The sequence below is a fragment of the Apteryx mantelli genome, chromosome Z (assembly GCF_036417845.1).
Source record: "Apteryx mantelli isolate bAptMan1 chromosome Z, bAptMan1.hap1, whole genome shotgun sequence".
Lineage (NCBI taxonomy): Eukaryota > Metazoa > Chordata > Aves > Apterygiformes > Apterygidae > Apteryx > Apteryx mantelli.
In genome coordinates this window covers 50,834,661-50,848,241 of record NC_090020.1, presented here as the reverse complement: position 1 = coordinate 50,848,241, position 13,581 = coordinate 50,834,661, and the positions used below count along the sequence as shown (strand labels likewise).

Here is a 13,581-nt window from a genome sequence, read left to right as displayed (position 1 = left end):
TGGAAATAAAATTCCAGTATATGCCAACCTGTAGAAGTTCTAGCAATAAAACAGGATTTTTCCAAAAAGACATAAAACCAAAGAGCATATTTTAAGAAGAAATAAGAATGGGGAGTTTAAAACAAATTATTCATGTGAAAACTCTTTTCATGTCACTTCCGTATCCCCAGTGAGGCGTTTTACCTGATGCTCAAGAACTGTGGCTTATCCGAGTAATTCTTTATGCCTAGCCAAAGGGAACTTTGATGCAAGGTAGCCCATACTGCGATCAGATGGGCCTGCTGAGGTCACTGTTCATAAAATATACAAGGAAAAAGGACATTTCTGACAGTGGAAAATAAGTTTGAAAATAAAATGCTTTTACTTGACTGAAGCTATGAGTCTTAAAAACTTCCAGTGAAACAAAGTCTGAATTTGATGATGGAGAGGTACAGTCTGGATCCAAAAGTAGAGCTTTGTTTCAGTCTTTGCTTTTAACTACATGTAACGGAAACAGTGTATAGCCTACTAAAGATACTAAAGAGGTGGTCTGTTGGCATGCATAAGGAATGTGAAGGCAGCATGTGAACTCTAATATCCTTTCTGTGTTAGGAACATGCTGGCTTTCTTTCCAGATCACTTGTAATCACAAAACCACCTCAAATAGAAGTCATCCTTGTATAGGAAAGGTTATAGAGCAGAAGCCATGAAAAATACTTAAGTGTAAATAATTTCTTCTGCTCGCAGATCAAACTGAACCATCTATTTGTGTGCATGTTGAGGCTCTCTGTGCTTAGATAGCGTACATATTCTAGCAAACTCCATTCCTCTACTTCTCCCAAAACAAATGAACAACCAAACAAACAACAAAAAAAAAACCCTTTAGACACAGTAGGATATACTAACAAATGAGCAGACAGAATTTCTTCCCATCCTCTGTGGGATAGTTGTAAGTTTTTCTGCATATCAGTAATTTTCAGAATGTAAGTAATCATAAACTGAGGTATAGAAAGTTTAAGAAGAGAAGAGGCAAATGGTACAAAAATGAGTTAAATCAATTGTTGCTCACCCACCTTGGAGTGTTCTTTATTTAAGCATAAAGCTGTTTCAGAATCTCAACAGTGACTTTAAGATAAGAAAACCCTACTGGTTTTAAGCTTTAGACTTGACATAGGTTGCTGAAATACAGAGATTTTAAAACGGACATCTAACCTAAAGGTGTTTTGGTTGATATTAGCTTCTAGGTAGACAAAGCCTCTGTTACTCACTGTGGTAAGTTTGATCTTAATCACACTTGGTGCTTGATAACATGTCATACAGCATCAGCAAATTCAAATGCAAGTAGGTTATCTTAAAAAACACTGTTTAAATTGAACTGTTACTTTAAATTTGAACAGTATGGTGTATCAGCTTTAATTGATAGTACAGGATTTAGGGGTTAAGTATTGCCAAGCTTCTTTTGTCTGCTAAAACAGCATAAATTTTATTTTAGTAATCAAAACAGAAGAAAACAAGAGGTATGAACCCATGTTATGAAGCTTCTCTGTCTTGATGGGATCTTCAGTAAATTTAGAAACACTTAATACTGTAAAAAAAGTGCTTTATGAACAAATTGGCTCTTCCATTTCTTGGTTCAAGCCAGTCTCTTTAAAAATCTGTTAATATGCTTTTCTTTCATGAGGAAATGTATTTGTTCATTTCCTTCATGCTCTTTTAGCATTTCTAAATGATGGTTGATCTTACTGCTGTGTATAGATTAATATCTGTTGCAAATACTTATTCATGAGAAAAGTGCAGAAGAATGAAATTTCATGGTTAGTCTTTTTCACAAGAGTAACCTGGATCATCCTTTAAATTGAGGTTTGCAAAAAGGCTTGGTCTGATGTTACCAGTGCTGGTCTTTGTCTTTCTGATTTATTATGTTTGACTTTCAGGTTCAGAAAAAAGGCAACAACATAAACCTACCGTTTGTTTTTAATACTAGTGTCATTCAGGAGGACAGTTTCAATGGAGTTTGAAGGTGTCAGGCAGAGCATGTACTTCCAGAGCTCTCCAAAGAGCCCACTTAAGACTGGAATGTGCTGACGAGGCTTTCCTGATGTTCAGTTTCATGCAGGGGTCTCCACCCGCATTTTTGTTGCGTACCAGTCCATCCCTGGACAGCCAGTGCCTTTGTTCTCTCAACTTGTAAGAGTCTCCATGCACCCTCAGTTCGATACCTAGTGAAGTTACTTGTTGAGGTTTGTTTACTCCTCTGCAGAGCGTTATATATATGTTTTATATATATATAATGCTCTGCAGAATATTAATAATTAATGCATTCTAGTTGTACTTCAGTTTATTCTTCATATTTGCTCTGAACTGTGAACCTGCATTTCAAAAGAGCAAATGTATTTTTGACTTTATTAGTTTCTAAGGGGGACTCTTATTTCGGAAATTATTTTTCTTATCTTTGTCAAGCTGTGGAATGTTAAACTATCCGTGGATAAGAGTTTCTACAGATTTTTAAATTGTATACACATCCATGGAGTTTATGAATTTCAAAAGCACAGGAAGCATCTCTAGAGGGTTTTTTTTGTTTTTTTTTTAAGGTATGAATATTTAAAACTAAATGTGTATTGAAAAATTCAGCTGCAAACGCATGAATTCAACAAGCTGCCTATTTAAATAAATCTTAATTTTTGAATACTAAAATCTTGGAGGTTTTGTTGTTGGTAGTTTTAATGGCATTGGGCACAAAGTCAGGGGCTTTGCTGAGTCAGGGCTGGAATGAGCTTAGTGGTATCAAAGTAACAAAATTTAGTATAGGATTTTATACTGAATTAGCATTTAGCTACTGAAAAACTAACTGTCCATTAAGGTTTTTTCAGTGTGTGTTTTTTGGCTTTTACTTTTTTTTTTTTTTTTTAATTTATCCACTCAGCAATTGGCATGGGCAATAGGCTTTGTTTATAACATGCAATGTGTGTGAATTCAAACAACGATAATAGCCTTCAAAAATAAAATAGGCACACCCATAGTCACATGTGATAGTTAGACATTAGAACTTGTAACATAAATTGTTTAGAAAAGGAATCATGCTAATTATTTCTACACAGAAACTCCTCACAAAAAGACAGTATAGTGGTATATATTAAAAGAATGTTTTAGGTAAGCATACCAGTGACCGCAGGTACAAACTGGATTCTTATGTCCTGCTACTCCATATTTTAAGTTTTTAATATAAACCTCTGCAAAATTAGCTGACAGCCTGAGATCTCCAAAAGAAATATTGTTCTCTCAGTTGATCAATTTTTTTTCTCCTGTTAAAAGTCACTGTTTTTCCTCATGACCTAATAGCTGACCATTCATGTATAACAACAAGAGGTAGTTTCTGTGGTACTTTTTCCAGTTTTAAATCTCTGCATGCTTTAGTTTGCCACTGTGTGTATGTATGCACACGGACCCGTGTGCATGTGCACATGCTTGCTTGTGCAAATATGCGCATACATAGATTTTGGCTCAAATTGTGTTTTGCAACTCCACTTGCCATAATGGAAAATGGATGGAATTGTGTTTATGTGACTCATCATAATATTGATTTGGGGGGGGGGCATGAATTCATTTTGAAAATTGTATATTGCTTTGCTCACAATGTTATGAAATACATCAGTCCTCTGCTATTCTTGGCCCTCTTTCTGTTAAAAAGGCTTCTATAGGACTCATAGAGGTAAGAGTTGCATAGCTATTAAAATATACCATTAAAGCAACTGAAAGATTTAACCCATAACGGCTCTAAAGGTATTTCACTTAAGCAAATTAACCCATTATTTTTTCCCAACAGTACTCCCAAGAGCATTTGTTGCCCGCATCTAACAATCACTGTTAATCAAGGGTTAGTAACAGAACAATTAATGTTAAGAAGTAGCCATTTTTAGTCTCACATAGCAGTAAAGTAAATTTTGCCTTGAGGTACACAGCCATAATTGAAGTAACCAAAGTCAGCTGGATGTACACATGTAAATTGGAACAAAATTATGCTTTGGTGTTTTATTGTGGAAGGTGATTTTTTTTTTCTTCCTTCTGTCCGTCATATACTCAGTAAGTTAGTAATACTGAAATGATAAAATTGTCTTAACACTAAGCCTGAGAAGTAGTCGCAACTTGTGTATCAAAGGTGTGCAAGCCCAAAAGAGTAATCAAGTGGCCACTGAGCCTGCTGTCCCAGAGCGAGCATAGCTGGATCACTGAGTAAACGCTTGTCTAACCTGTTTCAAAAGCTTCCAGTGCTGTAAATGCTGCAGTTCCTCCAGGTAGCCACTTCCACAGAGAGACTAGTCTTGTAGGGAAATAAGTCTTTGTGATGTGGCTTCAAATATTCTTTGCTACAGAGTAAGCCAGTTTCCCTCGTTTTCCACTTTTCTTGGCTCCCTGACCAGAGAGGACAGGACATCAGGTGCCATCCTCCTTTTCCTGTAACTAGCCAATTCCAGTCTCTTACACCCGGCTTTTCTTCATAAATTGTCTTTTTCTAAACCTCTCTTCAGGTTTTTCTTTTCTCATCTTTGTCGAAGTGTGATGGCCAAAACTGGATACAGCTGTATGTAGCACTTGTCCTAGAGAGGATCAAACCAAAAAATGGAAAAATTTTCCTGTATTTTATGTTTATCACTCATGGTAACAAGTCTTATCTTGGGTACTGTTTGTTTGTTGGCAGTAGTATCTCACCTTGTGGCCTTGTAACCTTCAGTACTTTTCTTAGTATTGCTGCCAGCCTCGCTTCTCTATGTTTGTTTGGGGGGGCTTTTTGTTGTTGTGTTTGATCTCTTCAACCTTAGTAGTAGCACTTTGCTCCTCAGTTTATCGTTTTCAAGTTGGATCCTTTCGTGCCCTTTCTGGGGTGTTTCTGCGGGTCGCTTGCTGTCGGTATGTTCCCAGGTGTCGTGCAATGGAGTCTTCCTCCTCGCGCAGCCGCTTGCAGAGCAGCTCCCCAGCAGCTGCCTCTTCGCGCGGCCGGGAGCTCCTGGCTGACCCCCTCAGCTGCGTGGTGTCCGCCAGCATCAGCACCTCCATCTGGGCAGGACCCACGTAGGTGAGGGCATGGGAAGAACAAGCCTCAGTGCTAATGATGTTCGTTTTTCCATCCGTTGCAGGTTCTGCCCTCTGGGGTATCTGCAAAAGCACAAGAAAAACATGGCTTTTTCTGCTAGAGCACTTAGGTGATTTTCCTCTCTCTGTCCCACCACTTCAAGGGCAAATCGAACTCCCATCATTCCTGCTTTCTATTTGAAAATTTAACCTTTTTTGACAGGGCTTGTTTGGCCCAAGCAGTGGCAGGGGTTTACCATCCCTTCATAGGAACAGGGTGTGCCTCCCTATCTTAAAGTCTCCCTCCAACTTCCGGTGAGCCATGTGTCAGGCAGTAGTTATGCTAGTTACTAGGCAACACTGTAATATTTACCTCCAAGCCTGACATGCATTCATGTGTTGCATCGGGAGGCGAGGCTTCATCTATGCAGACTGTCGGACTGCAGCAAGTAGAGTACGCGGGGCTTTTTTTGGCAGCTGCATATTGCTGGCTAACTCTCACAACCCCCCGAGGATGAACACCAAAACAACCCACAGTAAAAGGAATTCGTCCAAAAGTGGCCTTACAAGAAAGTCGGATTGTTTTTATTGGCTGCGTGATAGTAACCAAACAAATATTTAGATGTCTGCAGCTTGTTGTGTTGCCACCCCGTGAGGTGGAGTGCGAAAGGACTGGGAGGGACAAGGACCCTCCTTCCTCCTTGTAGGGCTCTGTCATGGGGCGGTCTGGACAGCTAGAGACCCTGAATGTTGGGTAATTTGGGCAAAAATGCTCTGCAGTGAAACTAAGATGTACTCTGCCTCTGAGGGAGCCAGAAGATGAAGGTAGTGCTGTGCCACCTTCTCTATATATGAAGATCAGCTGCAGTAGGAAGTGCCCTGTGCCCTCCCAGTCTCTCCCTTCTGAGTCCCCAGCAAAAGATAAATTTTTTTTTTTTTTCCTCTCTGTCAGCCCTAAGTGTTTGCAGGGGAGGATGGCTTGACATTTCTTCATAGTAGTTGATCAGCAGCCATTTATTTGACTGTCACTATCCTCAAACTTTTCTTATTCCTCCATGAGCATTTAAACTTCTCATATGTCTCCTCATTACTACTAGCTTGTAAGTATTTCAGCTGGATAGCACAGAGAGAAGTAGAGGCTGTTTGTTTGTTTGTTTGTTGTTGTTGTTTTGGGGGGTTTTTTGAGAGAGAGATTTTAGCTAAGATACAGGGCTGTAAAGCTTCGCCTGAGACAGACCTCCTTAAACGAGATTGCCTTCTGCGAAGCAATGTTACAGCAACCATGATGGTAACACTGTCGCAGTCGGATAGTGCTGTGGGAGAGGATCTTCGGAGGTTGTCGCGGTGCGGTTGTAGTGAAACGTTGCAAAGAATTTTTCAGCAGTTTGTAAGAAAAAGGTTTGGTGGGAGGTTTTGAAGGGGAGGGAGGGAGAAGTGCTCAGATAAATTATAAATAATTCATGCTATGCAATATAGAGTGATATATCTTTATTAAATGAATAGTTATTAGGATGATTAATGTGAAGAGGTGTAGAACAGATACTTGTTAGTCATCTAGAAGGAATTCAGATTAATTTAATAGAAAATTAAGAAAAGGAAAGGAAAGTCTGTTACTATGCAGAATAGGAAAAATATGACCTTTTTGCCTACAGATTACCTGGTAGTGATGGTTGAAGTATATAAAAAGGTTGTTAAAAATATTTGTTCCTTGTCTTGATGTAGGAGGCTTTATACATTCTTATGTGATTTTCCTCTCCACCCCTCCAAAATTTGTCATCTATTATAATCAATCTGTATGTATACATGGAAGCAGAAATTATTTGCTTAAAATAGTATGGCAATTGTAGAGTATCTCCAGTATATGTTTAGTCGTTAAACCTCTTACAGAGATGTGCAAAATATCAGAAAAGGCTTTGTGTGCCACTCTTGCATGTGAAAATTAACCATTTAGCATAGTTCCTCTATTATTGTTAGTCATGTTAATGAAAGGACTGGTGTTGGCAGTTCGACTGGAAGTCCCCATAGCTATGTTCCACACACACCTCCAACACACATACCCACAAGTGACGTCTTAGCTTCCTTAGATTTGTACATAGCCAGTTGCACTGTGTGAGTTTTTCTCACAGCACAGAAGGTTGGGAAGTTGTGTAAGAGCATAGAAAAAATGTAACTGCAAAACCATGAAAAATTGGCAGAAGGACCTAAAGACAGATGTACTAACTAAAACTGCTGGTATTTCTGTCCTTGGGTTTTGGGATTTGCGCAGAATGAGAAGTTACCATCATCATAGTGTACCTTTTAAATTCTCTCTAAGTTTTGTCTTATTTTTGAGAAATGTTTGTACTATGAAAAGTTTTGACAGTGCTGGGTGGATCTATTTAAAAATGGCCAATTATCTTGAAAGTTTTATTTCATGTTTAAAAGGAGAAAATTTTCCTCATGGAAGTAAGAAGTCACCCCTGGTATGGAATAGTAATATTGCTTCTGAGTTCATTCAGACAATATGTATTTTAATAGAGCAAGTGGCTTGAGTAAAGATCTGAGGAAAAAATCTAGAAAGAATTTGTGGTATTCATTTGAATGTAAACTGTGAGCACGTTGCTGTGGTTGAGATGGCAAATACAGCTGTTGGGATGGCTAGGCAGACAAACATTAAGTGGGACTAAAGAGGTGGTATTGTATCTGTATAAAGTATTGAGACAATTAGAACGTTCATTTCTGGGATGAGAAAGATGCATTCAGAAACATCTGCTGTTCTCAGTGAAAGTAACATCACTGAAGCTAGGAAAAGAGACTGTAGTTTGCTGCTTCTGTGCAAGGGTTGCATGACACGCTGAAACGCTTTTTGACTTGTGTTACGTAGTGATTAAGTATTCCTTCTCATCTCAACATTTTTGATTCTGCTAATTTAGTATTCAATATTTTGTGTGACAAACTAGTAAATCCAAGAATCCAGTTTCTTTAAAAAGAAAGTTGAAATGTGCAAGAATCTTGCTCAGAAAGTATGGGTACTTCATAGAAGAGCAGGATTTATGATTGTTTCAATACTTGATATGAAATTTGCTTTCAGTTCATGTCAGAGAAGAGAATGCTGTAATGAGATATATAGGGATCATGCTGTAGAATACCTATGTAAATGTATTGTAGAAATACAGGCAAGGCAGAAGATCTAAAATGGTAACTCTTATTTTTCAGTAATAAATCATTCTTTATTTTTAGTTGGGTATCTAATGAATCCAGGTTGCTTATGCTTGTTTAATATAAATTACATGTAATAAAGGTGAAATTTAACTCGTCTTTTCCTTTTTATTCCTCAGAAACAGTCCCCCTCTGCTGATGCATCAAAACCACATATTATGGAGCCATCTGAAACAAAGGTATGATTTCCTAAGAAACTCATTTTTCAATTAAGCACAAACATGTAAAGCAAGGGAATTTCTTTTTTTTAATACTGACTCACTTTTACTTTGCATATTTCTTGTCTGCAGCTTAATTTCTCCTTTGAAAAATACCTGAAAAAAATGTTACCAAGAATACTTGGAGAATTTTATGAAAACAATCCTGACTGTATTTTAATTCAGTCACACTTTGTGACATGTATATAACCCTCCTCCCAGTGTAATTACAGGGTTATTTGCATATTGATAATTTCATATATTTGAAGAATTCAGGGCAAGTTTCAGCTTTTAGTATATGTACAACCTCATCTTCTTAGTCATACGTCTGTGTCTGCCTGTCAGCTTCCTTTCCCTTGTCCTTTACGCTTGTTTTGTCTTGTTTAATGGCTATAACTTCTTCAGTGTAGAAGCTGTATCATCAATGCCTGTACTTCGTGTTAGAAAAGATTCGTAAACCTCGCTTATGCCCCTGTTGCCTGACACTATTATCCAAAGTAATGAGCAATGATTCTGTCCCTCCCATATTCTTTCATTTTCCATAACCATAACAGTGAAACCAATAAAATTACTGAATATCAGACTAGATCAGCAAGGACTTGTGCAGTGGTAAAGCTTAGGACTTGTTTGCACTTTGTGTATATATGATTAAAAAGTACCTATATAATTGTAGAGCAGTGGGGTCAGAAGGGGCCTCTGGAGGTCACTTGGTTCAGCCCCCAGTCTGTGCAGGAACAGCTCCGAAGTTATACCAGCCAGCTCGGGGCCTTGTCAGGCAAGCTTGGAGTATCTGTAAGCGTGCAGGTTGCACGGCCTCTCTTGGGTAGCCAGCTCTGATGTTTGATCACCTCTGTTATGAAGAATTTTTTGTTTGTTGTTGTCTTGTGTGGGGGAGCTCAAAGCTGGACATAATACTCCAGGCGTGGTCTCAGGAGTGCTGAATAGAGGGAAATAGTCACTTCCCTCAGCAGTGCCTTGGACTGTGCTTTTAATAATGAAGCCCAACATGCAATTAGCCCTCCTCTCCGCAAGGGCATGCTACTGACTCGTGTTCCACCTACTGTCCACGAGGACCTCCAGGTCCTCTTCTGCAGGGCTGCTTTCTATCCCATTAGCTCGCAGCCTGTGGTGTTATGTGGGTTCTTCAATCCCAGATGCAGTTGCCTTTTCGTCTTTGTTGAACTTTCACGTGGTTTCTGACAGTCCGTCTTTCCAGCCTGTTGAGATCTTTCTGAACAGCAGCCCTACCCTCTGGTATATCAGCTGCTTCCCCTTAGCTTAGTATTATCCACAGACTTGATGAGGAAGTGCACTTTCAGCCAGGTCGTTAATTGAGATGATAAGCAGTATCAGGACCACTTACTGACCGATGGGCAATGCCACTTGTTTAAAAAAAAAAAAAAAAAAATTCTTGCTGAAACAGAGACTTTTTTTGTACAGATATACAGGTAAAGTTACTGCTTGCTTGTAGACTCTGAGCAAGCACTCACATGAATCTTTAGAACTTTTCTGAACAAAGAAGTCTTTATAAGACGTATCTGTTTCCTTTTTCAGCTCTCTCTCTTCTAAATACCACTATATTCTTGTTTGAGTATGTCTGCAAATTTTTTTTTTCAGAACTAATAGCTACAGAAGGCCAATGTATTTAATTTTTATAACCATTTTCCTCCACACACACGCATGCGCGCGCGCGCACACACACACACACACACACACACACAATATGTAAGACTTACACTGCTAGCAGTGAGCTGGACAACAAACCTTTTCCTTTTGTGTATGATGACTGTTACTCATAAGTGAAGGTATCTCTCAGTCTCCAGTTTCAGATTCCTTTTATGTTTGTGAGCAAACTCATTTGTATCATGTTCATTCCTGATTATTGAATCCAGCCAGCTATCTAAAAATAGATATTGTCTTTTTCTTAGTTGTGATTTGAAATAACCCTCAGAAGAATGTGGTAAATTTCTAATGAAATCATTAAAGCTGGTGTTTGCAAGATGAAACAGAGCTACAGCAGCAGAGGTGTAAACTTCAGTGCTGTAAGACTGGTAAACACCAACCCCTCTGAAACGCTGTCCTGCATTTGCAAGTGTATGACAAATTTTCTTTTAAAGGTGCTGTGTTATTAATGTCTTCCTTCTTCTTGGTTAAGCAGGTCTTCTGCATTTTGACAGTAGTCTTTGAAAAGAAATAAGGTTGCTGAGTGTTGGAGCTTTAATTTCTAATCCCAAATTTCTGGCAAGTGAACTACTAACTCCACAGCTTGCTGTGACCAAGTCTCATTTCTCTTTCTTAGAGTCTCTCTACTGTACCACTTTCCTTAAAGATCCTCTGGACCCCTTTTTAGCTCTCAGGTCTATACATAAATCCTTTGTCTCTCACGGTTTTATGCCACTGAAAAACCTGGGAGTTAGCGCAGCTGGGAGAGGAATGTGGAATTTATTGTTTTGTGGCAATGTCCAAAGGGTTAAGTGAGGTGGTCAGAGGTCTGGAGGCGAGGGCAGGAACCTGGTGGATTTTGCTGGAGGAATTGAGGGAGCAGGGTGCTAGTACTGCCATCGAGGAAAACATTTCCTATTGGGCTTTCTTCCTTTTGCTGGTGTAGATGTTTGTGCAACTGCACTGTTAACTGAATAAGAAAACTGATCTAGCTGAAAAAGATTTTTTTCTTTCCCAGGCTATTTGCCAGTTTCCTGGGTCAGTTTAACATGTGGCCTCACAGACAGTGGCACAGTGCAGGCGGGACCAGGTAGTAGAAGGGGACGTGGGACGTCTTATCTCTGTAGGAGCTCAGTGTACATTATAAACTGATGCTGTGTCTTCACACTATGACCGCTCACAATTGATTGTGTTTAAAGGATGACTAAATGTTGACTTTCAGTGCATAGCCTCATGCTGAAAATGTGAGAGCACTACTTTGATTTGTTCAGGAATAAATTTGTATTGTTAGATGTGAACATAATTATGTCTAGAAGTCTATCCAAGTAGAGGGGTGTGTGTGTGTGTGTGTGCATGCACAGGTGTGTATTCAGGGTCTTTTGCTTTAGTGTGGCCTTAACATCTTCAGGTGTGTTTAAATGTTTTGAATCAAAGTATTTTACATATGAGTCCATATATTCTGCAGCACTGTCAGAAATTTATAGTATGAGCAATTTGGTAGATTATTAAAAGCTACACAAGAATAACAAATAACACATAACCTACTCAATAAAATACACTAAGTAGTCAATAAAATAATACTTACAGTATATGAAAATAATGGCATGTAGTTGCTAATAAATGGTGTCTGATGCTGTAGGATGTTACACCATTAAAATGTTAACCACTTACCACTGGAGCCATTAGTCTTGAGCTAATAATCTTCCATTACAGTCTTTTGTCATGCTTCTTCATGTTGCCACCTTCTCTGTAAGCCCACCACAGTTTGGAAATAAATTATTGAAACCATATGTTTCTTGAGCCTCATTCTCTAACTTCTGTGGCATTTTTTGTGCCCTAGCTGCCAACTAAGGACATCTCATGTCTGATTGACTTTTTGCTTTACTTGGTATATAAATATATCCAACCTTTTCAAGCTAAAAACTGTGAAAATTTAGGATTATCTTTTTAGATATAGGATTAAGTAGTTTACAGGTACACATATAGATGTGTGTGTCTTTGAATTAACCATATAGTAAGCATATATGTGTGGGAGTCATACATAAAGTATGACTGAACCTGGGAAGTACTATGTTTTATTCAGGGTTCACATGAAGAGAAAATCCAAAGGGGGAATCTGGGAGGTTAAGCAATTTTCTTTTTTGTTATTATTATTATTTCTTTTTTTTTTTCAGTTTGCAGGCCAGGAAATTTTTGGCTTCCATCTCTAGTAATAGTTTGCTTTTTGTGATTTATGCTGTCCTGTGCTGAATGTCGTGTGGTGTTGTGTTCTTCGCTGTGGTCTGCAGCTTCAGGACCTATGCCCATCTTCTGCCTGGGTATCTACGCATAGGTGTTCAGGATTTCACAACCAAGTATTTGTGGTTCTGTGTTTGGATGTGAATACTTGCATAAAAAATGATAAACTGTTTAGCAAATTTTTGTGGGTAGTCAGCTAGCAAATATAAGCTGGATATATCTAAACAGTAATTAATGTTTGGCAGCAGAGATGAGAAAAACTTGCAAAAGTGTAATAAGAAATTTCATTTTTTAAATTACAGTCTAGTTGGATTTTTGTTGTTTCTTCACTGACTTTTACTTAATGATTGAAAAAAAATGTCTATTATTTGTCTCTCAACAACTTTAAATATGTTCAGTGTGTTGTACAGCCATGGAGGGTTTCTGTCTGTGGCCCCATATTTCCTAAGCAGAGTCTGAAAATCCTCTTGCTGCATGTGCACACCCTGCAATGAAATGTGGTGCTAGTGTCCATGGTGGGCACTAGAGGAAGCGTGGTGATGCCAGCCTCAAAGGAGGAAAGGTCCCAGGGTTGAGTAGCACTGCTACAACTTACACTGCTTTCCGTACCAAGCTGTTACACCCCTGGGGAGCTCTGCCCTGTGGCTGTTACCCGTCTCTGTGGGCGCTGGCTCAGGAACGTGTGCTCTGTTGCATGGCGTGTGTGTGGATATACATCTCCCTATATCTAACTTCAGAGTCTTTCCACCTAGTGCTGTTTCTAGCAGTAATAGATCAAATCACACTCTGAGTTCATGTTTTCCCCTGGTGATTCTGCAGCTAGAACTTGTGAGGCTCATGCATTAGTCAACAGCCATCTTTCAGAGTCCCCAGATGACTTTCCGGTAGCCACATTGGCTCTTCTAGTGTTAATCATAACACAGTTGAAATAGTAACAGCAAAAAATTAATAAGATATGGTGAAGAGTGTGCCATTTTCGTGTTTCTTTTTTCTTATCAAATATAACGATCCTTTTCTTTTCAGTCTTTGTTCTTACATGTTTCTGTTAGGATTAATTTATTGTTTACTGTACTTTGACTTGAGGTGAATCATAGGAATAGGTTTTTGTGGTGTGGCTGCAAAAATTTTTCAGGTGTTATTACATTTAAAATCTTCCTTCTCTCTCTTTTCACTCTTTAAGTTAAATATTTATATGAAGTATGTGTGTGTGTGCATGCACACATTTGACTACTCCTAGAAC

At 38.7% G+C, this 13,581-nt stretch overlaps 1 protein-coding gene across 5 annotated transcripts in view; it reads left to right on the top strand.

Annotated features, from left to right (window-relative positions):
- The window catches only part of CAST (calpastatin), a 65,798-nt gene that overhangs the window by 24,911 nt on the left and 27,306 nt on the right, over positions 1-13,581 (top strand). For 4 of the 5 annotated variants that reach the window (XM_067316653.1, XM_067316654.1, XM_067316651.1 and 1 more), the window contains exon 4: positions 8,364-8,423. In XM_067316653.1, coding sequence (XP_067172754.1) covers positions 8,364-8,423 — 60 coding nt within the window. Of the gene's footprint in view, positions 1-3,835; positions 3,854-8,363; positions 8,424-13,581 lie in introns of those variants that run through there. The other variant, XM_067316655.1, reaches the window with a different exon arrangement.